General features: G+C 37.8%; 1 protein-coding gene across 2 annotated transcripts in view; it reads left to right on the forward strand.

Annotated features, from left to right (window-relative positions):
* Cnot6 (CCR4-NOT transcription complex subunit 6) overlaps positions 1-17,701 on the forward strand; it is a 45,650-nt gene extending 27,949 nt beyond the window's left edge. Inside the window, exons 3-12 of one of the 2 annotated variants that reach the window (XM_052758107.1) lie at positions 1,476-1,662; positions 4,464-4,549; positions 6,015-6,119; positions 6,219-6,287; positions 7,579-7,736; positions 8,517-8,671; positions 9,357-9,511; positions 10,556-10,786; positions 12,777-12,979; positions 13,759-17,701. In XM_052758107.1, coding sequence (XP_052614067.1) covers positions 1,476-1,662; positions 4,464-4,549; positions 6,015-6,119; positions 6,219-6,287; positions 7,579-7,736; positions 8,517-8,671; positions 9,357-9,511; positions 10,556-10,786; positions 12,777-12,979; positions 13,759-13,971 — 1,562 coding nt within the window. In that variant the 3' untranslated portion in view covers positions 13,972-17,701. The remainder of the gene's footprint in view (positions 1-1,475; positions 1,663-4,463; positions 4,550-6,014; positions 6,120-6,218; positions 6,288-7,578; positions 7,737-8,516; positions 8,672-9,356; positions 9,512-10,555; positions 10,787-12,776; positions 12,980-13,758) is intronic. The other variant, XM_052758108.1, reaches the window with a different exon arrangement.
* The last annotated feature ends 6,028 nt before the right edge of the window (positions 17,702-23,729 follow it).

The following is a 23,729-nucleotide window of genomic DNA, read 5'->3' on the forward strand; positions in this document are numbered from 1 at the left end:
GTTATGTGCAGTGAAGTTACTGGAAAGCAGTTTGACTCTTTTGAGGCTTTGCCTTAAGCTTTTCTAGGTGAGACCAGAGCAGTTATTAGTCTGAAGTTGAATTTTGATCATATGCCTTCTGAGTTGAAAGGATTTTGTTCTCCCATTCAGTAGCTGGGAACAGTGTGGCCGTGGCCATTTGGGAGTTTCCTTCTCTGGCTCAGGCAGTTTTTCACATTCAGTGTTAATACCCAAGATCTTCATACCCAAGATCACTTTGTTTCTTTGTACTGTTCCTTGAATTCTGACCACCAGTGTCAGTGCTCTTGTCTCTAGAGCTCAGGAGATTACTCTGCTCTAGTTGTGATTGCCCCCTCCTCCTGTTTTGCAAATTCTGCCCAGGAAGTACACTGAGACAACTGTAGAAGCCACCTGTTTGTTTCCCATTCTTCCTGGGTTGGTGTCTGGTACATTGGTTTCGGGTAGGATAACAAATTGAGGCTTTATTAGCCTACCTTAATTAGAAGGTTTCAAGGTAGTCAGTTCTCAAAGGTTGGTGTATTTTCACTACACTACATCTGTCTGTTTCATTCTCAGATTAAGTCTGAAGCATTATAGAGAAAGTTTTTTATGGATTGTAGAAACCATTGACCTTGTAATCAAGAAATACCTAAGTGTAGATTTAATACTGCATTGAAAGGGTGATGTAGTTTTAGTTACTAAGTACTGTGTCTATTGCTTGGCTTAGTATCTGAAATGTTTCTGGGCAGATATTTTCACTTGTGCATTAACAATACAGTTTTTCTTGTTTGTTTTTGTTTTTTGAGACAAGATCTCACTGTGTATACCAGACTGGCCTGGAACTCCCAGAGTTATGCTTGCCTTTGACTCTCTAGTGTTAGAATTAAAGGCTTACACCACCACACCTGGCTTTACTGCCTAGAAGGCCCCACATGACAGATTCTGTTTTTTTTTCTTTATATGATGCAGTTATCACTTGAGTAATTAGTCCCTAATCTCAACTAATTTGAGAATACCTTAGTTTGTTTTTTTAAGGCAGAATTCCTATTTTCTAGTTTATAGAATAAACAGTTTTTCAATTAGTATTTGATTTTGTCTTACATAAACTTATCTTTCATAGTATCCAGAATCTGGATTTAGCATTGCCATGAATTATTCATATTTTCGTTTATCATAGCTGAGATCATTTAAAGGATAAATTCTTTCCAGTGTGCTTTTAAAATGAAGATAGTCTCAAGTATTGACGTTTCACTCTAAAAGTTTAAATTTTAGTTTCATTCTAATTAGAGTTAATTATTTAGTGTATGTAGTGAATTGTTCTAAAATAGATAAAATCTTCCTTGTTAAGCCTTCTTAAACTTTTTTAAATAGTAATTTAAATACCTAATTAAAACATCTGAATTGTATTTCATACATGGACCAAATTTTGGAGATCACTATATAATCCTTTCCTCCTTTTTTTTTCTGTCTTGCAGGCAAAGTAAAAACATTAAGTTCATCTTTGTGGTCACTAACTCACTTGACAGCTTTGCATCTGAGTGACAATTCACTATCCTGTATCCCTTCAGAAATTGCCAAGCTTCACAATCTGGTATATCTGGACCTGTCCCATAACCAAATCCAGAGTTTACCGGCAGAACTCGGAAACATGGTATCACTCAGGTATGCAGACTCAGTATTGGACAATGCAGACTCAGTGACCGACGGTTAGGGTCCCCAAAACAAAAGCGACATTTTATATTTAAAGAAAGGAAGCATCATAACTGTCTTTTATTGAAAGATTTTTGGTAAGAATTGAATGTTCAATAATAAAAATTAAGTAGGTCCATTGCTTAGGTTTTTTGTTGTTGTTGTTAATTGTTTTTTCTGAGACAGGGTTTCTAGTGTATCTCTAACTGTCCTCTGTAGACCAGGCTGGCCTCAAACTCAGAGATCCACTTGTCTCTTTCCCTAGTGCTTAAAGTGAGGGATTAAAGGCATACACTACTACTTCTTGACATTACTTAGTTTTTTTTATTGCTGTGCTTTGTGTTATGTATTTTATTTTTGAGCCAAAAAATTTTTTTAACATAATTCTTTGGAAATTTCACACCATGCATCCCAATCCCACTGACTTCCCAGTCCCTCCATATCCACCCCTCAACCCCTGTAGCATGCTCTCCCAAAAGACCCCCCCCCCAAATTAATTAAAAACAACAGCAAAAATCCCCACCTCCCTCCTCCATCTTTCCAGCACCTCTCCATTCATCCTAGTGGCATTGGAAGCTGTGGTGTGTCACACAGTAAAACGCCTTTGTCCAGTCAGCCTCACCCACAAAATGTTCATTGCAATGAGTCAGTGGTCTGAACCAAAAAATTTTAAACACTGCAAAGCACTGGGTTATTTGATGTACTTGCCTGTGGCCAGCAGTTGGTGCCATGCCAACATCCTTAATGACACTAGTCCTCTGCTAGTGTTATTAACACTGTTGCCCATAGTAGGAAAGCCTTGGCATGAACAAAGCTAGAATTAGTTACTGTGCTTAAAAGCCTTGTAGTGTCATGGATAGAATTTGTAGCGATGCTGTTCCTTTGAGAATCTTAGGCATTTGTAAATTATGTGATCTTGGACAGGTTTAAGAACCTAAGGCCAGAGGTTAGAGATGTTGGGCGATGAGGAGTAAAAAACAGCTAACTCTTCCCAGCTTTAATTTCTCAGCAAATCATAATTGCTGGGTGTTTGTTTGTTTGCTTTTTTTTTTTTTTTTTTTTTTTGGTTTTTCGAGACAGGGTTTCTCTGTGTAGCTTTGCGCCTTTTCCTGGAACTCACTTGGTAGCCCAGGCTGGCCCCGAACTCACAGAAATCCGCCTGGCTCTGCCTCCCGAGTGCTGGGATTAAAGGCGTGCGCCACCACCGCCCGGCTTGTTTTTGTTTTTTAACCTTTGAAGGTAGATAAGATCTACATACCTACAAAGCTGAACCCAGCGTACCTGCTCTTGCACAGTGGTTTCCATGACTTTTCTGCTATCTTCTAGTGTAAGGACTAAAGACCTTATGGTTGTTTCTTTGTCTTTATCGCTCTTACACAAGCCTTTTTCTTGGCTTAGTTATTAAGTATTTACTATGACTATTTTTAATCCTTTGAAACAAACTGGTGTAGAGAACCTCTTACTCCATATAATGTGTTTGGAAATAAGTAGGAACCAGTTATTCTGATCTGGGTTTTGTTTTTTTTTTTTTTTTGTTCAGTTCTCAGAAGCAACCAAAATTTTTATTTAAAGAAACAGGATAGTAGAAGTCATCCTTTTCATCTAAAATCTGGTTAGTAAAACTTAATGCAGGAACTTGACAGTGTCTCCATTTGGTGTTGGAGTTTGGTTGCTTTTTTTCTTTAAAGATTCTTATGATATTTTTATTGTGGTTATAAAAAACATTAAGCTTTTGTTTATATAACTTTTACTTTTAAACTGAAATTTTTGTGAATTTGGAGAACTATTAAAGGTTTGCAGTTTTGCAACCATCATTAAGCTCATTGAACAGTCCCCATGGTAGCTGCATGTAACTACTTTTCTTACTGCTGTAACCAAATGCTTGAGCAGAAACAGCTTAAAGGAGAAGCTGTTTCATTTGACGGATGGTTTGAGGGGATGCAGTCCCATCATGGTGGGAAAGACATGGTAGCAGAAATGCACAGCAGCTGATCACATTGCATCCACCATTAGGAAGTGAAGTTGAGACATCCCTAGCCCTGTGTGGTGGTACTATCCATATTGAGGCTGAGTCCTCCTCAGTTTAACCTCTCTGGAAGTACCCTCACAGATGTACCTTTGAGATCTGTCTCATGGGCTGTTTAATCCTTTCTGCTATCTTAAGCATGTATAGTGGAGCACACATATGCCAGATTAGCACTGCTCTGCTGCTTGCAAACTATGTTTCTAGCCTATGAGGTAAGTATTTCAGTTGAGAGTAATTTTATGTATCCATGGATTTAACAACTTTTAAAAATTGAAGCTTGTTGTGCTGGAGAGATGGCTCAGGGGTTAAGAGCACTGCCTGTTCTTCCAGAGATGCTGAGTTCAATTCCCAGCAAGCAACCAACCACATGGTGGCTGACAACCATCTATAGTGAGATTTGGTGCCCTCTTCTGGCATGTAGGTATGCATGGAGGCAGAGCACTGCATACATAATAAGTAAATCTTTTTAAAAAAAGTGAAGCTTGTATCATACTTTGTTCTTGTTTCTTCTTTCTTAGGTTTTTTGTTTTTTGTTTGTTTTTTCTCTGTATATTACCAAAGGTTTGGTCTGTGGCAGTTTTGTTTGTTGTTTAACTACATAGGAAGGCCAAGGCTAGGTAATGGAATATAATGCATAAAACTTTGTCATTCTTAGGTACATACTTTCCTAGAAATAACATTGTTGATTTTAGCTGTTAAGGTTAAGATTACTATGTCTTCTGACTTCCTGGAAATTTTATATCAACAGGGAGCTCCATTTAAATTACAACCAGTTACGAGTTCTACCTTTTGAGCTGGGAAAACTGTTTCGGTTGCAGACTTTAAGCCTGAAAGGTAAGATTTCATTTTTTTTCTTTACAGTTTCAAAAGAGCTGTAAGAGTTCTTACTAGGGGGTGCTTTGGCAGGCCGTGCTGTTACCTCATGCTCTGTTGCTGAAGCTCTGCTGTAGTAGTTCTCTGTTCCTGTGACTATTCATTCACCTCCAGGCTGGCTGTCTTTGTATTCTTAGCTGCTCTTGACCTGTCTGTTTCTTAGCTTCTGTCTTGATGATACATTACTTACACCATGCTTTCTCATCATGTCATAAACAGCTTTTCCCTTACATTCTAATCAGAGTGCAGCTTCCCATAAAGTAAGAAAGAAAATTTCCCCAGTAAATAGAAATTTTTGATTTGGTCCTGGTACAAAAAATTATGTTTTTGAGGGTTTCTTTTTTTTTTTTTTTTTGGTTTTTCGAGACAGGGTTTCTCTGTGCAGCTTTGCGCCTTTCCTCGGATTCACCTGGTAGCCCAGGCTGGCCTCGAACTCACAGAGATCCGCCTGGCTCTGCCTCCCGAGTGCTGGGATTAAAGGCGTGCGCCACCACCGCCCGGCCGAGGGTTTCTTTTTTAAAAAGTTGATTTATGGATACTTACTTAGTGTTGGAAGTGGAGAAGAGAGTACAAATAATGCAGTAGGACCCGTTGTGAAATGTTGTAAGTCAGAAGGAGTCAAAGTCATATTTTTACAGTGTGTCAAGACATGGGCATGCATTATAATGTAATTGGTTCTTCACCAGTCTGGACAGATAGCTGTCTCCTAAAGGAAGACTTCCAAATAAAGTCTCTAAGAGTTGCATTCATATTTCTAAAAGATAGTTACAGAATCAGGTGTATAGTCTTATATGTCTCTTTGGTATATCATAAAAACTGTTCAAGAAGTAAATAAAAAATAAAAATACAAACTTGTATATATATGTAATTTTTAGCAGCCATCAACTTTACAGAAGGTTCAAGTCCATTTCATGTCAGAAAAAGCTGCTGTTGTATATCCTTCCAGTTTACAGTTGATACAGACTACTTCTATATTAACATTAACCCATTAATCATCATTTTGAGGCTGGAGAGATAGATGACTTAGTGGTTAAGAGCACTGGCTGCTCTTTCAGAGGACCCAGGTTCAATTTCCAGCACCTGCATGGTGGTTCACAACCATCTGTAACTCCAGTTTCAGGGGATCCTGCGCCTCTCTTCTGGCCTCCAAAGGCATAGGCATGCCCTTGATGCACAGACATACATACAGGCAAAACACCCATACCCATAAAACAAATAAATCTTTTAAAAAAGAAAATTAAAAACTACAAATTTTTTATATAAAAATTTCAAAAGTGATATTTTTATTTTGGTAAGTTTTTAGCAACTGTAATGTAACAGTGTTGTAATATGCTAATTTTTTGTGCTGTTAGGTGATTATTTTGATAAATTTTTCTAAGTTTGAGACACTGTATTATCTTAATTTACCTACTTAAAATTTCCTCAGGAAATCCACTTACCCAAGATATATTGAACCTCTGTCTGGAGCCAGATGGAACAAGAAGGCTACTGAATTACTTACTCGATAATTTGTCAGGTACTGCAAAAAGAAGTAAGTGACTGTTGGTTTAGACTTTTATTAGGAAGACATGTAAGAATATCACTTAATTATTATTATTATTTTTTTATATATATATATATATATACCCAGTTTCAACAGAACAACCACCTCCAAGATCTTGGATCATGTTACAAGAACCAGACAGAACAAGGCCAACGGGTTGGTAGCCCTATTTTCTAACTATTAATGTGACCAGCTTTTGTTAAATCTGAAAATATTATTGTCATGATTCAGATTTTGAACAACATTGAAGCAGTATTGTTATAGGTTGCTTTAGTTTGGGAAATAATGATAAAGATTTAATTCTGTAATGCATTGCTTCTCAGCCAGGAGCAGTTATATCTCCAGGGGACATGTATCAATTTTGACAATTCTGATTGTTAAAAATGGGAGAAATACTGCAGCAACCTAGGGATTGAAGTCAGGGACACAGCTAAATACCCTACAGCTCCTGGCCTAGTCAGCCCCTACTAGCTAGCCCCACGGAATGTTGATACTGCCACTGTTGAGCACCTGACCTATTGCATCAGATTCTCTGAACAAATACACTAAAATCTTTCCTCATTAGAGCTTTCATGTGCTGATGTGCTCTAAAGGTACTTGATATTAGCAAAATTATAAGATAGCTTTCTTACTTGAGAGGAATTGAACTAGTGGCCTCTGCTCTATTTTTAACCTAAGTTTTATGAGAATGATTTAGTTCTCAGGGTATTTTTAACAGGATTTGGCTGATGATGTACCTGGTTTCTGCATGAATTAACACAGGCTACCTCCTTTCATGTTACTTTGCCTTATTTTGCTTCATAGATAATTAAAATGTGCTGTGGGTTTTGTTGCAACCCTATGTCAATATAATCTACCATTGCCATTTTTCCTATAGCTCAGACAATACATTTTTTAGCAATAAAATGTTTCTTAGTTTGTGTGTTTAAGACAGTGCTGTTCTATAGATTATAATGAAAAACTTTTTTTGTGCTCCAGGAAGCCAACAGTAACCTCTGTGGTTTGCTTTGATGCAGTACTCAATATTTTAGTGTTCTGGAGCCAAACTCACAGTCCATGTTCAAGTTAGTCTGTAGTTGCTCTATAAGAAAAAGAAAGTTGGGCAGCCTGTTAAGGAAACTGCACGTCAAGTTTCCACATCCTACATTAACAGTTGGTGGCATAGAAGAAATAAGGAGTCTTGGTTTATGGAGTTAAGACTCAAGAACCTGTCTTTGTGCTTCTGTAGATACAAGCACATTGTATCCTAATTGGTTCATTTATCTCTCCTTCCATTACTTATTTTTTTCTTTCTGTTTCCACAGCTGGCATAGAGTAATAGCTTTTCAGTAACTATTAAGTTGAGTGGTTGAAGTCAGACTTAACATAGTGAGGATTATTACTGAAAGAATTATGGCTGTTGGTTTTTTTTCCTGCCATGTGTGTGAATCAGTTATCTTTCCTACAGCCTTGTTTTCTGTCATGTGCTATAATGTTCTTTGTGATAAATATGCGACCCGGCAGTTATACGGCTACTGTCCATCGTGGGCACTAAATTGGGACTACAGGAAAAAGGCCATTATTCAAGAAATCTTGAGCTGCAATGCTGATATTATAAGTCTTCAGGTAAGTCATGCAAAAGACTTTCAAATTGTGTGATCCTTCAAACCAGGACAAACCAAGAAGCAATTATACTAGAATATATTATGCTAATATATTTGAAATCGTAGTTTCAGCAGCTCTTAAAATTCTGGCCTTTTCTGGTTTAGGTGAATTCTGAGAACAGTAACTATCTTGCCTTGCAACCCTGTGCTGTCAAAGCAAAACGGGTTCAACTAGGCATTAAAAATTGGCAGTACCCTTTCTTCTTCCTCTAGTGTCCTGTGTACTGCATTGGAATTGGGTGGCAAAGTTACTAAAATTGTGGCATTATCTGGATATAGTCTTGTTTTACCAGAACTGTTACTAGAAAATTTAGGGTGAAGTGGAAAAAGATTGGACTGTCTGCACAGTAACCTAGGTTTGTTTGTTTGTTTGTTTTTAGCACAACTCTCATAATAACTTACACAGTTTTGGTTAATTTGTTTCTCTTCATGGGTCTAGAATTAAAATATGTGACAGCTGTGAATCCTTCTTGTGGGGTTCTTGTTCCATCAGTTCTAAGACAAATCTACATGTGTAGGTATACATGTCTTTCATTTTGCACCTAAACTACAAAGAACTGGCATTGACAACTGGTACAATAAAGTTTTCTGATTGTTTTCAGATAAATTATATTCTGAAGATACTCTGTTCTTTAATCTGTAGCTTGGTCTGTAGAAAAAAAAATTTCAGGCTGTATACATGGGTTAATGTATTGGACAGATTTTTGTCTTTGAAGTAATTTTGCTGGTTATGATTTTTCAGGAGGTGGAAACAGAGCAGTATTACAGTTTTTTTCTGGTAGAACTGAAAGAACGTGGCTATAATGGATTCTTCAGTCCTAAGTCTAGAGCTAGGACAATGTCGGAACAAGAAAGAAAGCATGTTGATGGCTGTGCAATATTCTTCAAGACAGAAAAGTAAGCCTATCTGATTTTTTTTTTTTTTTTTTTCTGTAGAGAGATAATGTCCTCAGTATTTGCAGGGCGGGGCCAAGGATGTAGCAATTAATTGGTAAATAAGAGAATGAAGTGCTATATTATTCAAGAAAATGCAACTATTTAAAGTTTAAAGGGTCTTGTTTTTGTTTGAAAGTTTGTCTGAAAGTACTGCTGTTTCTTTGAGTTGTCTTACTAGGGCTTTAATTCCAAGTGCTGATTGAAATATTATATAGGTAACATTTCCTCTAGGAAACCTATGCTTTTGAAGATAATTGTTTAAAAATTATGAAATATTCCAGCACTAATGGTAAAGATGACTGACTATACTATATTATGTTGTAAAGGTATTTCCAGGTTTTTTTTGTTGTTGTTGTTGTTTGTTTGTTTGTAGCAAGAACAGACTAAAAACAACTTTAAGGTCTGGCGGTATATATCCGTGTTTAGGGTCAGGGGATATACATCAATGATAGGGAATTTGCCTAACATGCACAAGACCCTGAGTTTGAGCCTCAGTACCACAGAAACAAGCCAAGTTAGACTAGAAACAACCTTAGCTTTGTACCATAAGATTGCCCATAGTATAACTGAACTGACTTTATTTGGTAGCAAAGTTTGGGGGAAACTAATGTCTTGTAATCCCAATTATGTGTGTGCTTTGTTTCAGATTTACTTTGGTTCAGAAACACACTGTTGAATTTAACCAGTTAGCAATGGCGAATTCGGAAGGGTCTGAAGCTATGCTGAACAGAGTCATGACGAAAGATAACATTGGAGTTGCAGTACTGCTAGAACTTCGAAAGGAATTGATTGAAATGTCATGTGAGTGATCATTTCACTTTCGGTAATATCGACAACCCCATTTCCCCCAAATTTAATAGTTCTGATTAGATGACTTCAAAACAGAAATCTCACTGTGTGTTCAATGGTCTGGTCTAACACCTAAGAAATTCAGTGAGTATTTTTCTTTTCTAAAATATCAGACATCTTTTTTTCTACCGCAAAGATAAAGAGAAATCATGGCCCAGAAAAGTTATTGTCTTGAAAAGGCATAAAGAAGCCGGGTGGTGGTGGCACGTGTCTTTAATCCCAGCACTTGGGAGGCAGAGCCAGGTGAATCTCTGTGAGTTCAAGGCCAGCCTGGTCTACAGAGCGAGATCCAGGATAGGCACCAAAACTAAACAGAGAAACCCTGTCTCGAAACCCCCCCCCCAAAAAAAAAGGCATAAAGATATTTTTGAGACATTGAGGTAAATAGTAATTGAAATAAATGCTCAGGGATAAGAATTCTATATTGCTTCCATGATTTCTTGTCAGCAAAGGTGTTTGGTAAAGCTGACGTTTTATGTCAGTCTTCTGACTGGTCTTGAGTGACAGCTTTTTTTAAAAAATTAAGAATATGGAAATAGTGACTTGGATGCTGAGAACTGAACTTCTATAATTTGTTGTGGAATTTGGGATATTTAATGTAAAGATAAAACCTAGTGACTGGGGATTGTGTCTCAGTGGTAGTACTTGCTGAGTATGCACAAAGCTTGGACTCAGTCTCTAATTCTGCAAAAACAAAACAAAAACTCCAAGAGCCAAAGAATTAATAACTGCTAAAGACTGTATGTCTAAGAGAATTTAGATTCAAATACGAGAGATTTGATTTTGGATACCTAAAAACAACTGTCTTGGGCTATCTCTGTCCAAGTAGGCTTTATTGCTGGAACTGTCAAATAGATTTAGAGATAGAATTCTTGGGATTCAGTGATTGGGTAGGAAATCACGAGATACATCTTAGATTCTTTTGAGAAATTTCAGATGCTGTAAGAAGCTATAGACTGATGCAGAGTTTGTCTGTTTTGTTTTTACCTAATATAGCTGGAAAACCACATCTGGGAACAGAAAAACAACTTATTCTTGTGGCTAATGCTCATATGCATTGGGACCCTGAATACTCGGATGTGAAGTTGGTGCAAACTATGATGTTCCTCTCGGAAGTGAAGAATATTATTGATAAAGCCTCTCGGAGCCTAAAATCCAGTGTATTGGGAGAATGTGGAACTATTCCACTTGTGTTATGTGCAGATCTGAATTCTTTGCCAGACTCTGGTAAGAAAAGTAATATTTTGTATGAATAGGTGCTTTTTGACTTTCCAAGTTTTTCTTTGTTTTATTAAAAACTTAGGCCGGGCGGTGGTGGCGCACGCCTTTAATCCCAGCACTCAGGAGGCAGAGCCAGGCGGATCTCTGTGAGTTCGAGGCCAGCCTGGTCTACAAAGTGAGTTCCAGGAAAGGCGCAAAGCTACACAGAGAAACCCTGTCTCGAAAAACCAAAAAAAAAAAAAAAAAAACTTAGTATAAGTGCACATATACTAAGCACTTTCACAAATGCATGTACATGTCAAGGTTTGCATGGGGATCAAAGAACAGATTTATGGAGTTGATTCTCCCCTTCTACCATTACCTGCCTGGGTTCTCACTATAGAACTCAGGTAATCAGGCTTTTAGGATAAGTCCCTTCACCTGCTGAGGCATCTCACCAGCCCTGTAATGTATGTTTTTATAATCCAGAATTTAGTCTAAAGGAAAATTCATTTTGTAGCGGCAGCCATGAACAGGGTTTACAATTTTTTTTAAGATGGTCAAGGGGGAAAGAGTGTAGAAACCTAGGGCGGTAATGGTAGATACTGATCATTCTTTGTGTGTGTATCCCCTTCCCTGATTCTTCACCCTTCTTCTTTGAGGCTGGATCTTCGACTCAAGAACTCCTCCCTCCTGAATAGATAGAACCACAGGACACATGGCACCATACCCCCAGCTCCAGGCTGATAACTTGAAATAACTTGTTAAAAACACAGTTTTGTTTTTGTTTTTGTTTTTTTTAAACCCTAAGACATTTGTAATTCAGGCTCTAAAAAGCTGTTAAGATAACTTCTTTGGGATTCCAGCCTGTGATAAAATATGATCACAGTTAAATTTGACCAACAATATATTAGAGAATCCCAAATTTTGTTTCTTCTGGTAACTTTTATAAAAAGTACAAAGTACATTTGAGGTAGAAATTAAGACCTTTTTATCACACAGATGTGATCATAAAAAAGCAATGCTCTTGATTTTTGTCATGTAGAAAGATTTAGAAAGCCTGATCTTAAATACTTTTCTGTGGATAGTATAGAGAATCAACCAGATCCCTTTCAGTAGCAAACTCAGACCATCCATATGTGTTCCAGCTCTTTGATTGTACTCTTATTACACAGTGCTTTTGGACTTGCCTATGTGTATGACTGTACACCACCATGTTGATAGTTGATGAACTTGATACTACATTATTGATATCACAGTAGATAGAGCCATGAAGAAGAAACTTAAAATTTGTTTTCAGGGCAACAAAAAGTCCCTGAGATAGCTAATTCTTTAGCCCCAGGCCATCATGCTGTCTGGGGATCACTGCTGCTGAACAGCTGAGGATTCTCTGACAACTTCTCCACATCTGTTCTGCCCTCTAGCTGCAAAGTATCGGAGGGATGGGGGAGGATTCCTAATAGCATTGTGGGGAAATGTCTAATCTTGCTAAGTAATAATATATAATAAAAATTAAAATATGTTTGTAGAGCCTACCTTATGGTTAAGAATTTAAGAAATAGTTAAGTTGCTCTCTCACTTGATAGCATTCTGTTCCATAGTTTGGTAGTATGATAAGATAAATGCATAAAACCCAAAAGAGGGTTGCATAGCCCTGTAGATAATTTGGGATATGAAGAAACCTGCATACTATTTTGATTGATTGTGATAAATCTTTTTTAAAAAGTGGGAATAATCTGAAGTTTAGCAGGCATATTCTAGCCAACTGTTTGTATAATCATTGAAGGATTTGAGAAGACACATCTATTTGTCAGGTAGTTTTAAACAAAACAAAATGTAAAATATTTGGGTACTGTAATTCCATAAGAATTAATTTGGGCCAATTATGACTAATTAAGAAAAACATTTTAGAGAATAAGAACTTTTTGGCTTTTTGAACTAGTACATGCTCTTTTAAAATTATATTTTTTGTTGTGTAGTATGCTTGACAAATACAAGTGCATTTCTGTCTCTTCAGGTGTTGTAGAGTATTTGAGCACCGGTGGAGTAGAAACAAATCATAAAGACTTTAAGGAACTGAGATACAATGAAAGTCTTACAAACTTCAGCTGTAATGGGAAGAATGGTATGACCAATGGAAGGATCACTCATGGTTTCAAGTTAAAGAGTGCCTATGAGAATGGCCTGATGCCTTACACGAATTACACATTTGATTTCAAGGTATGTCTTGAGATTGATAAGCTTTCAAAACCTTATTTTTATTAGCAGGTCTTGTAACTTCTTAAGTCTTAAATACCAGTGTGTGTTCTGGCTGGAACTGAGTAGCCTTAACTTACTGGCAGAAGTGGCCATTGCTCTTCCTTATGTAGACAACCACGTGATTGCTGTTAGTCTTTCTAGATAACCTAGCAGAATGTAAAGATATGTTTCATTTGTTTGACTCTGTAAAGGTGCATTGCTGTTTCACTTTGCCTGCCTATGTCACCTGATTGGTCTAATAAAAAGCTGAACAACCAATAGCTAGGTAGAGGAGGGATTGGTGGGACTGGCAGAGAGAATAAGTAGGAGGGGGAATTTAGGCTCAAGGGAGAAGAAAAGAGGGAGAGCCAGGGGCCAGCCAGGAAAGCAGGAAAAATGGGACATACAGAATGAAAGAAAGGTAAAAAGTCCCGAGGCAAAACATAGATAAAGAGAAACAGGTTAAATTAAGTTTTAAGAACTAGCTAGAAATGAGCACAAGCTGCTAAGGCCAAGCATTCTGAGCTAATAAGTCTCCATGTCATGATTTGGAGGCTGGCAATCCAAGAAAACCTGCTGCAACTGGTTGATTCTGCTGAGTTTGACTTGGGTGGGGTTGTTTGTTTTGTTTTTTTTAATGTGGCGCTGGGGGTTACACATACTACTGTTTCGTCAAGCTAGCAAAGGATATATCTTGAAAACACTTGTGATTTTCTTGTTTTCTTGCTTAGGCCATAATCATTTTTATTTTTGTTTTTCAGGGTATAATTGACTACATCTTCTATTCTAAACCTCAGCTGAATACTTTAGCCATCCTGGGACCTCTGGACCACCATTGGCTAGTTGAAAATAATATCAGCGGCTGCCCACATCCACTTATTCCCTCGGACCACTTCTCACTTTTTGCACAATTGGAGCTCTTACTGCCTCTCCTGCCACAAGTTAATGGCATTCACCTTCCTGGCAGGAGGTAGTCAAGTACTTTCAGAGGACCTCAGATTTCCTTGTAAACTCATGAAAACCTGAATATAGGGGAGTGAGTGTGGCCACTAGGGATTTTCCTCAGTGATCATTTAATTTTTCAGTCTGATTATTTGATAAAGGATATAGTATGAAAGCCAGGTGCTAGCAACAGACAAATTCTGAGCCCAGTATGCTTTATATACTGCTAGACAGGGACTGGTGTGTTTACACCCATCTTTTAATTTGTTACCAGTAATTTTCCTGTTTCTTCTCTCCAATGTATATTGTCATGCCTTGAAATAGGAAGATGTGTGAGCAGTGTACTGTTTGCACAGAAATCACAGCACTGTTTTCTGAGGCCAGTAGTCACATGAGAGACCACTCTTCCAGACTTTACTCCTCTTTTTTTTCAGACTTCTTTGTAAAATGTAGAATTTGAATTTAGCCTTTATGGTTGTATATGATCCGCAGAAGACCTGATTTATGAAATTTTGTACTAAATAGAAAAAAAGCAAATTTGAAAACAATTGTAAGCTAAGGGGTTTTTGTTTTGTTTTGTTTTTTTTAATCCTGTGTCCTATGTTCTGAAGGCCAGCTGGTAACAAAGTTGCAACAGACTTTCTCTGCAGTGATTTGCACTGTTGGGGTTTTGTTAGCCCTTTTGTACTACTTTATTTTTAAATTGAGAACATTACTCTTTAAATGTAAGTTTGCTTAGACTTTGGGATATTTTCTTGGACCAGAGGCAACTTATGTATGAATTCCTGAATTTCTATGGAAACTTTCTACCAGGACAGATAAGCTGATCTATAAGCATTTATGGAATATGATAGTTGACATATGTACATTCTGGTATTTTTAAATCTTTAACTTTTTAAGTTAAAAAAATTACAGCTGTTTAGGTACAGCTTCTAAGTCCTTTCTGAGACATTTTCTGTTCTGTCTCCACTGTGCCTGCCTAAATTTGTTCTCACCAAGCACTGCCTGTGCATGCAGAGAAAATCTGTGCATCTTTTATATTTTTTAAAAACTAACATTTGTGAGACTTTTATGAAAATGCTTTTGTATGAGCTGTGGCTTTTCCTCGTTGTGAAGCGTTGGATAGCACATTCTGGAACACGTTCTTGGGTCCTGGGTCTTTGCTCACAGACCCAAGCACTGCTTCTTGGTGCCATTGCACCCAGAGTACCACTATCATGTGTATTCCTTATTTTCTTATGTTTTTAAAAAATCATTCCTTTTTTAAAAGAAGAGTAATTTTCTGTTTATGAAGCAGTATAAATTAGATGCATTTTCCAAACAGGTTCCCTAAGACAATTGTTCGGATCATTTTTAAAGTGACTAAGGAATTTTAATATGTCAACCAAGATGAAAGTTATACTGTACCCTATATTTTGCCCATAGTGCCATTAGTAGATTAGAAATTAAAGTCACCTTTAACTTTACAAAGTTAACTTGTATATGTTCTGTTCTCAGTCGTTGGTTCTCTCAAAATCAGATGAATTCAGAGGGAACTTGTCTGGCTGCTTTTGTTTCAACTGCAGGCAGTGGAGCAGAAGGACGCCGCGTGGCACTAAAATGAACTGTTGAGTAGTAACAGTTTTATACAGAGACTGAGCCATTTTGGATGACTCAAAATTTTATGAGAAAACATTTAATTGCTTATGCTGTTTTTAAGAGGAAATAAAATTACATGCTGTTTAAATAAATGAAATTTTTTTTCTTTTTAAGAAATTCTGTAAAAGGTCTTGATCTTGAATCTGTCTTGGACCTTGTTTTTCCTTTAAGGTTTTTGTTTTGTTTTGTTTGTGTTTAATCTTAATTATGAAGGTGGGTTTGTTTGTTTGTGGGTTTTCTCTTTGTTCAAGTTATGTTGGCACCAAACACGTCCAGTTTGTAATCAACACTGGTGTAGAACCAGTACATAACTTCTAATGGCTTTTTGTTTCTTCTGTGTGTGTCTTTCTGTCTCTTTGTCTTTCTCTCTCTTGTAAAGTGTGAATATAAGATGTGTTTGACTTGATTTTCATAAATACTGTGTTGGTAGTGTGCATCATGACAATTTCCAGTGAGGAGGAACTGGAGCTGGTTGGACTGATGGGGCTGAGGAGCCACTTTGCCTATGACCTGCTTAGAGAACCACAGGTCCAGAGAGCGTGGCGTGAGGAGCCAAGAAGAGCACTTACTCATTTTTGCATTTGTTAGCGGAAGATGTATTCTTTCCATGGATGCTGGAACTAGAGTGCACTTGTTAGATGCTAAAGGTTTGAGCTTTACACAAAACGTTTCATCTGTATTCATTACTGTCTACAATATATTTGCATTTGGGGGCAGCATAGTAAGATATAATTGTCTATTATGTCTTGAAGTACTTGTTTTGCCTCATCTGGGCATAATGCATTCTGTGGGTCATTTGGACATCTCCACCTTGTTTAGATAGTGATAAGTTGACCGAGAGTGTAGATTTACAAGTATAACCTTCAAAAGAAAAATATTTTGAATCTATAGAGAATAAATGTTCACACCAAAATAGACTGATACTTTTGTTAAGCAAGGTTTTGTTTTAAATGCTTTGTGTCCAAAATAACTTCCAAGAACCTATACTCCTTAAAATGCATAAAACTAGTCTGTTTTCATAATGTAGATTATTTTTGAAAAATTCTGTAATAAATATATGTAATGTTTTGCTATAATGTAATTTCAGTGTTCTTGCTGATAAATACATCTTAGTGTTTTACAAAATGTTTGGAATATGTTTCCTGTTCTAAAAATGAGAAGATTGGAGGCACTCAAATCCTTGTAAAACTTTTGAAGCACAGTTTACATACAGTATTGGTAATTATTTATGCTTTGAGAATTTAAATGTTCATTGAAATTAATTTATGGCATAGTATAAATTGAAGTTGTAGAAGTAAATTGTTGCTGCAACTTTAATAATCCCAGAACACAGGCAGAAGAACATCTCCAAGAAATTTGTTTTTGTTTGTACTTTGATTTGATTTGGTGACAACCAGGAAAGCTTATTTTGTATTAGCACTTTGAAACCTAAAGACATAATTAAATTGGGTAGAATGCACTTCTAAGTCTTTAAATTATAGTTGAAACCTCTAAGATTCCATTTTCCAATAACATTCATGGTTTAGAGTTCCACTTTTTCACTATTTAAACTACAGAACTCGTTTCCATCATGACTTTTAAGTTTGGTGGTCATGTCATAGGACAAAGCCAACCCAGGCAAGACAATTAGGAGTTTGTCTTGGGATGAGTCAGTCACAATATTCAGTACAGGTGTTGCAGATAATTTAGAGGACATAAGCAGGTGTCCTCCAACCGTAAGCAGTATTTTAAGATGTTCTCTTTGTTCCTTTTGGTTACATAAATCTTAAATGGTATGTTGATGTAGTGTCTAAAATAGAGTAGTCTTTATCCACAGTACATTATATTGTGTAATGCACTGGACTAACTCTTGTTTACCATTCATGTAACAAAACCCAGCACACTATCTGCACTAAGCTCAAGAATGTCACATCTGCATAGGCAGCTCTTTGATAAGGGTGATGAGAAGCTGAATTTACACCATATAGACTGGTGGTAACAAGGGCTTTTATTGTTCTTTTCAGTGGAATCTTCTTGGTCAAATTGTAACTAGCTAGTATTATATTTATATACAGGGTCTCTTTTCCTTACCGATGTATTTTCCTACTCATAGCCAACCAATAAATTCAATATCTGTTTAAAATATTTTAAAAGTGTAATTTGTACAGCTGTAGCATTGAGGCTTCAAAGCAGGTGTTAATCAGGAGACTGTACATTATAGTTCAGAGTCCTCTGGGGCAGGTTACAGCTCACCATTACAGGGGAGGAGTGAGTGGGAACAGGGCATGGTGCAGTGAAATGGTGGGAACACCTTTTCTCATTGGCTGTGTTCTTCCCTGTGACACTCATCTTTGCCAAAGTTTAGTTTTATATTTAGGTTACAGGTGGTCCTTTTGCATTTAGGGTTGTTGTTGTTGTTATCATATACCTCATGATATAAAAAAAATGGGCTCATGTTATCGAAAGACATTGACGTATATTTTAAATAAACACTTAAATACAGTAGTAGACATTGTGTTGGGGTTATAATAATTATTAAAGGTCTTACTGTTACATCTCTAAATTTTATTGCATGTATAACCTTTAAACAGTTTGATTTCCTAAGTTTTCATATGTGGGCTTAGAGTTTAAAAACAAAACATTGATTTCCTTTTCAGAAATTACACAATTCTATTTCCATACTTAGAGGCTTGAGGCAAGACGATCATGGGTTCCAGTCTTCCATCTTAAAAAAGATGGAGTAAGAAGTACTTCCATAAACTTTATGTACATGCTGAAAAAAATGTTTAAAATCAGAAGACTGAAGAGAAATCGTTAGGATCTTAGAGTAAGCATATGTCACATAAACCTGATGTCTAATATTTGCTAAAAGCAATAAGTGTAAAAGTTAAGTATACTTTATACATTCTGATCAGTGGGCTTTTTTTTTTTTTCTTTTTTTAGGGAACAATTACCTAAAATAGAAGCTGAAAATACTGTGTAACGTTTTCAGCTTTTAGGTAGCAGTGTTAATGTATATCCAATTCAGATTTAAATTGATTTTAAGATAAGCTGTTAGAAATACTCCAGAGACTTTCTTTAGAGATCTTGTGATCTGCCTCTGCCTCCCTCCAGAGCGATGGGATTAAAGGTGTTCTCTACCACAAGTTTAACCTAACACATATTAGAAGAATAGGTAGGTATTGTAAAAGACAGCTCTTAACTAGCGTTTTTGCAGATTTGGGGACTGTTTGTAAGTACATTTGTCCCATCAGGTTCTAAGTTCTCCGAATGAGTATTACCTGCAAGTCTGTCTATACCTAGGAAATGGGGAAACTGCTGGATAATGGTGATGTCAGAACCCTGTCTCCAGCACTTCCAATCATGTGAACAAGATGTCAGTGTTCTTGTTTTCTATGAGCTGCAAAGTTAAATCACTCTACAATCTACCCCATAGCTATTAAATTTATTTTGAACCTGCCTGGGCAAACTGCTTTTTTCTGCAAGTGTGACCCAGGGCAGACTTCAACAGCTCTTATTGCCACTATTCTCCAGGTTGCTCCAGAGTGAGTCTAATTAATAAGCCTTTGGGCTCAGACTCTGTGTCATTGATCTATCTTACTGAATGATGAGGGTTAAGCTATTTTTTGTTGATGCTCATTTTGAGTTGCAGGTGTTAATAGATTTACAGGTACAGTCTCTGTGCCTTGTTGGCCCTTATAACCTGTTGCAGTAAATGCCACACACACCAACGAGCAACTGCCTACATGGGTTGAAAGGTGACTTTGTGGCTGTATTTTAAAGTACTGAGAACTTGTTTCCCAGATGAACAGCAGAAATATTAAATCCTTTATGGACTGTCTATGGCCACAATGGGTGGATTTGGCATATGATGTAGTCCAAGCCCATGGAGAGCACTAGTAAAACAGCTGGGACATGATGGGAAGTTTGAACTTCATCCTATGAGTGGTGGAATGAGCCACATGAAGATTTGAATGAGGAGCAGTGTTGCCAGGTTTTATTCTGGTAGCGTTGTAAGCAGCACTGTGGAGGAGAGACGAAAGTAAAGACACTACTCAGTGACCAATAGCTTCAGTATGGTTCGCTTGGAAGAAGATGAGCTGAGTAGTAAATGTCCATGCATGCACGCACACACACACACACACACAAAATGAAACCTTGAAACAAAACAGCAACTCTTTGAAGATTGAAGCAATCCAAGGATTTTTTTTTTTTTTGGTTTTTCAAGACAGGGTTTCTCTGTGCAGCTTTGCGCCTTTCCTCGGATTCACTTGGTAGCCCAGGCTGGCCTCGAACTCACAGAGATCCGCCTGGCTCTGCCTCCCGAGTGCTGGGATTAAAGGCGTGCGCCAGCAATCCAAGGATTTTAAATGTAGTTTCTTCTGTAAGCGATTAGCTCTTGGCCTTAGCCACTCATGGCTTTTAAGAACCTGAAACTTTATTCTAAACCTGAAATCTGACTCTGATGGGCACCGTGAAATAGGTATTCTAATTTATGAAGCTTGATTTTTTTAAAAAGGTTTTTTTGTTTTGTTTTTCGAGACAGGGTTTCTCTGCGTAGTTTTGGTGCCTGTCCTGGATCTTGCTCTGTAGACCAGGCTGGCCTTGGACTCACAGAGATCCGCCTGGCTCTGCCTCCCAGTGCTGGGATTAAAGGGGTGTGCTATTGCTGCATCTCTTAAAAAGAATTTTAATTAAAAAAGGAAAATTATGCCAGATAGTGATGGTGCACACCTTTAATCCCAGCATTCGGGAGGGAGGCAGAGGCTGACTGATTTCTGTAGGCCAGCCTGGTGTAGAGTGAGTTCCAAGACAGGACTGTTACACAGAAAAACCTGTCTCAAAAAAGCAAAAATAAAATAAAATTTATGTGTATGTATATGTGAGATTCCTGACATGAAAGAGGAACAAGTGCTCTGAACTGCTTAGCCATCTCTCTGGCCCCTTGGCTCATTTTTCTAGGGTTCCTTGCATTCTACAAGGTAGGGAACTACCATGTTGTTGATCTATATTTTACATAAACATCCCATTAATCAGTGTCAGTTGAATTCTAGCCATGTGTTGCTAAAGCCAAAGCATTGTAAAGTTGATTTGAGTATTTTGTACAGATGGCACTGGAAATATCTAGTATAGTAGAAGGGAAGTATAAAGTACAGTCGTACCTATGTGTGTTTGTATTAAGACTCCTTTTAGTTAAGTGTGGGCAAGTTAGAATCAGCTCTAATACAGAACTTGGGTATGCAGAGCTATTACAACATAGTGAAAACTAGGTATGTCACAAAAAATCTGCATGGATGACAGTTTACTATAGTAGAATAAAAGAAAGGCTTTGTTGTATAAATGGTAGAATAAAAGGCATATTTTCTCCAAAATGCGTATTATAATACTTTAGTAGTCAAGAAGGTAATGATGGACAGTGGTTGCCACATGCCTTTAATCCCAGGCAGAGGCAGGTGGATCTCTGAGTTTGAGGCCAGCTAGGGCTGTTACAGAGAAACCTTGTCTTGAAAAACAAAAGAAGTAGATGATAATCATATGAAACCAGGATTTCCAACAGAAAGCTAAAAAAGAAAAACCCCAAGATGGGTTTCTCGGTCATCCAGCTTTATAAAAGAGCTCTTATTGCACTGGAGGAGAATGGTATACTGGGTGGAAGATGACTTGTTAGGGAAATTTTTTGTGACAAAATGATAAAAGGACCCAAGTGTCTTATGAAAGTGCAAGGTTTGCAGTTGGCCCAGCAGTTTCCTGTAGAGTACAAGACATTCCTAGTGCCACAGGTCAGTTGATTGAAGGGCTGGAGAGATGGCTTAGCAATCAGAGGCTCTTGGAGAGGACCTGGCTTTAAGTTTCATCATCCACATGGCAGTTGTCAACAGTTTAACTCCAGTTTCAGGGAGAACAATGCTTCCCAAGGACACTCATGCATGTGGTGTACATACTGCCCAATTTATTCTGTCAGTTCTTCAGGTTTTTCTAAAAAAATGAATACCTTACCCAAAAAAGTAAGACTTGGCTGGGAAGATGGCTCGGTGAGTAAAGTACTTGCTTCACGAGCCTGAGGACCTGAGTTCAGATCCATAGCACCCACATAATTATGTGCTGTCTATGGGAGCTGTCTGCATAAAGATACAAGTAGATTCACAATAAGCAGATGAAAAATGTCACATAAACGTAACTAGTTGCGAGTAGCCATGCCAATCAGACAACAAATCATTACTAGAAACTAAGGGGCTGCTTGTAATGATGAGCACACCAGACCATAGAGCTCCAAACTAGGACTAAAGCCAACACGAGGGGAAGTGGGTGATTGAACAGTCATACTTGAACACTCAAGCTGGGCTGTCAATGGCCAGCACCACCAGTTACTGAACAGCATAACAAGGCTCCATGTCAAAAACAAAACTGGGCAGAATATAAGGTAGTAGGAAATTGAACAGTGCTGTAACCCAACTAAATCTAATAAATGTGTGAGACTAATAATAGAGTGCTTGTCTTTTCAACTGTACATGGAATAGTTTGAATTAATAGAAAATTTAGTCTATAGTTAGTGGCATGAAATTAAGTTGGGGAATTCAAGAATAAGTGGAACTTAACACCAAAATAGCCAGTGGATCAAAGAAAAGGGAACATTCTCTGAAATGAATGAAAAAAAAAATGGAAGCAAGGAATGCAGTGAGAATAATGCATAGAGGGAAGTTATGATACAGAGGCATTGAAGAAGAAAGTGGATGGATTCCCGGAGCTCAGCCTGGCACCTGGCCATGGATCTCTGCATCTGCTTCCATCAGTCACTGGATGAAGGCTCTGTGATGACAGTTGTATTCACTAGTCTGGTCACCAGAGTAGACCAGTCTAGGCACCCTCTCCACCATTGCTGGTAGTCCCAAGGTGGAGTCATCCTTGTGGATTCCTAAGAACTTCCCTGGCATCCTGCCTCTTCCTATTCCCATGATGTCTTCATTTATCATGGTATCTCTTCCCTTGCTCTCCCACTCTGTCCCTGTTCCAGCTTGTCCCTCCCATTTCCTTATGTTCTCATCCCCCATTCTTTGCCCTCCATTAATCCTCCCCCCACTCCTATTTTGCTCATGTAGATCTCATCTATTTCTCCTTCGCTGGGCTAACTATGTGTCCCTCTTAGGATCCTCCTTGTTAGCTAGCTTCTCTGGAGCTGTGGGTTGTGGTTTGATTATCCTTTGCCTTACATCTAGTGTCCACTTATGAGTGAGTACATACCATGTTTGTCCTTCTAAGTCTGGGTTACCTCACTCAGGAAGATATTTTCTAGTTCCATTCATTTGCTTGCAAATTTCATGATATCATTGTTTTTTTTTTTTTTTTTTACTGCTGAGTAGTACTCCATTGTGTATATGTACCACATTTTCTTTATCCATTCTTTGGTTGAGGGGCATCCAGGTTGTTTCCAGGTTCTGGCTATTACGAATAATGCTGCTATGAACATAGTTGAGCACGTGTCCTTGTGGTAAGATTGAGCATTCCGGGGCTGGAGAGATGGCTCAGGGGTTAAGAGCACTGGCTGCTCTTCCAGAGGTCCTGAGTTCAATTCCCAGCAACTACATGGTGGCTCACAACCATCTGGCCTGCAGGGATACATACAGGCAGAACACTGTATATGTAATAAATAAATCTTTAAAAAAGGAAAAAAAAAAAAAAAGATTGAGCGTTCCTTGGGTATATGCCCAAGAGTGGTATAGCTGGGTCCTGAAGTAGATTGATTCCCAGTTTTCTGAGAAATCGCCATACTGATTTCCAGAGTGGCTGTACAACTTTGCATTCCCACCAACAGTGGAGGAATGTTCCCGTTGCTCCACATCCTCTCCAATATAAGCTGTCTTCAGTGTTTTTTTTTTTATCATAGCCATTCTGACAGGTCTAAGATGGTATCTCAGAGTCGTTTTGATTTGCATTTCCCTGATGACTAAGGATGTTGAGCAATTCCTTAAATGCCTTTCAGCCATTTGAAATTCTTCTTTTGAGAATTCTCTGTTAAGCTCTGTAGCCCATTTTTTAATTGGATTGTTCGGTATTTTGATGTCTAGCGTTTTGAGTTCTTTATATATTTTGGAGATCAGCCCTCTGATGTGGGGTTGGCAGCGGGAGTCCAATCGATGAGAGAGAGAGGAGGGATTCTGTGGGCAGGGGATGTCGA

This window comes from Peromyscus californicus, unplaced genomic scaffold, assembly GCF_007827085.1.
Source record: "Peromyscus californicus insignis strain IS unplaced genomic scaffold, ASM782708v3 Scaffold_3__1_contigs__length_106647218, whole genome shotgun sequence".
Classification (NCBI taxonomy): Eukaryota; Metazoa; Chordata; class Mammalia; order Rodentia; family Cricetidae; genus Peromyscus; species Peromyscus californicus.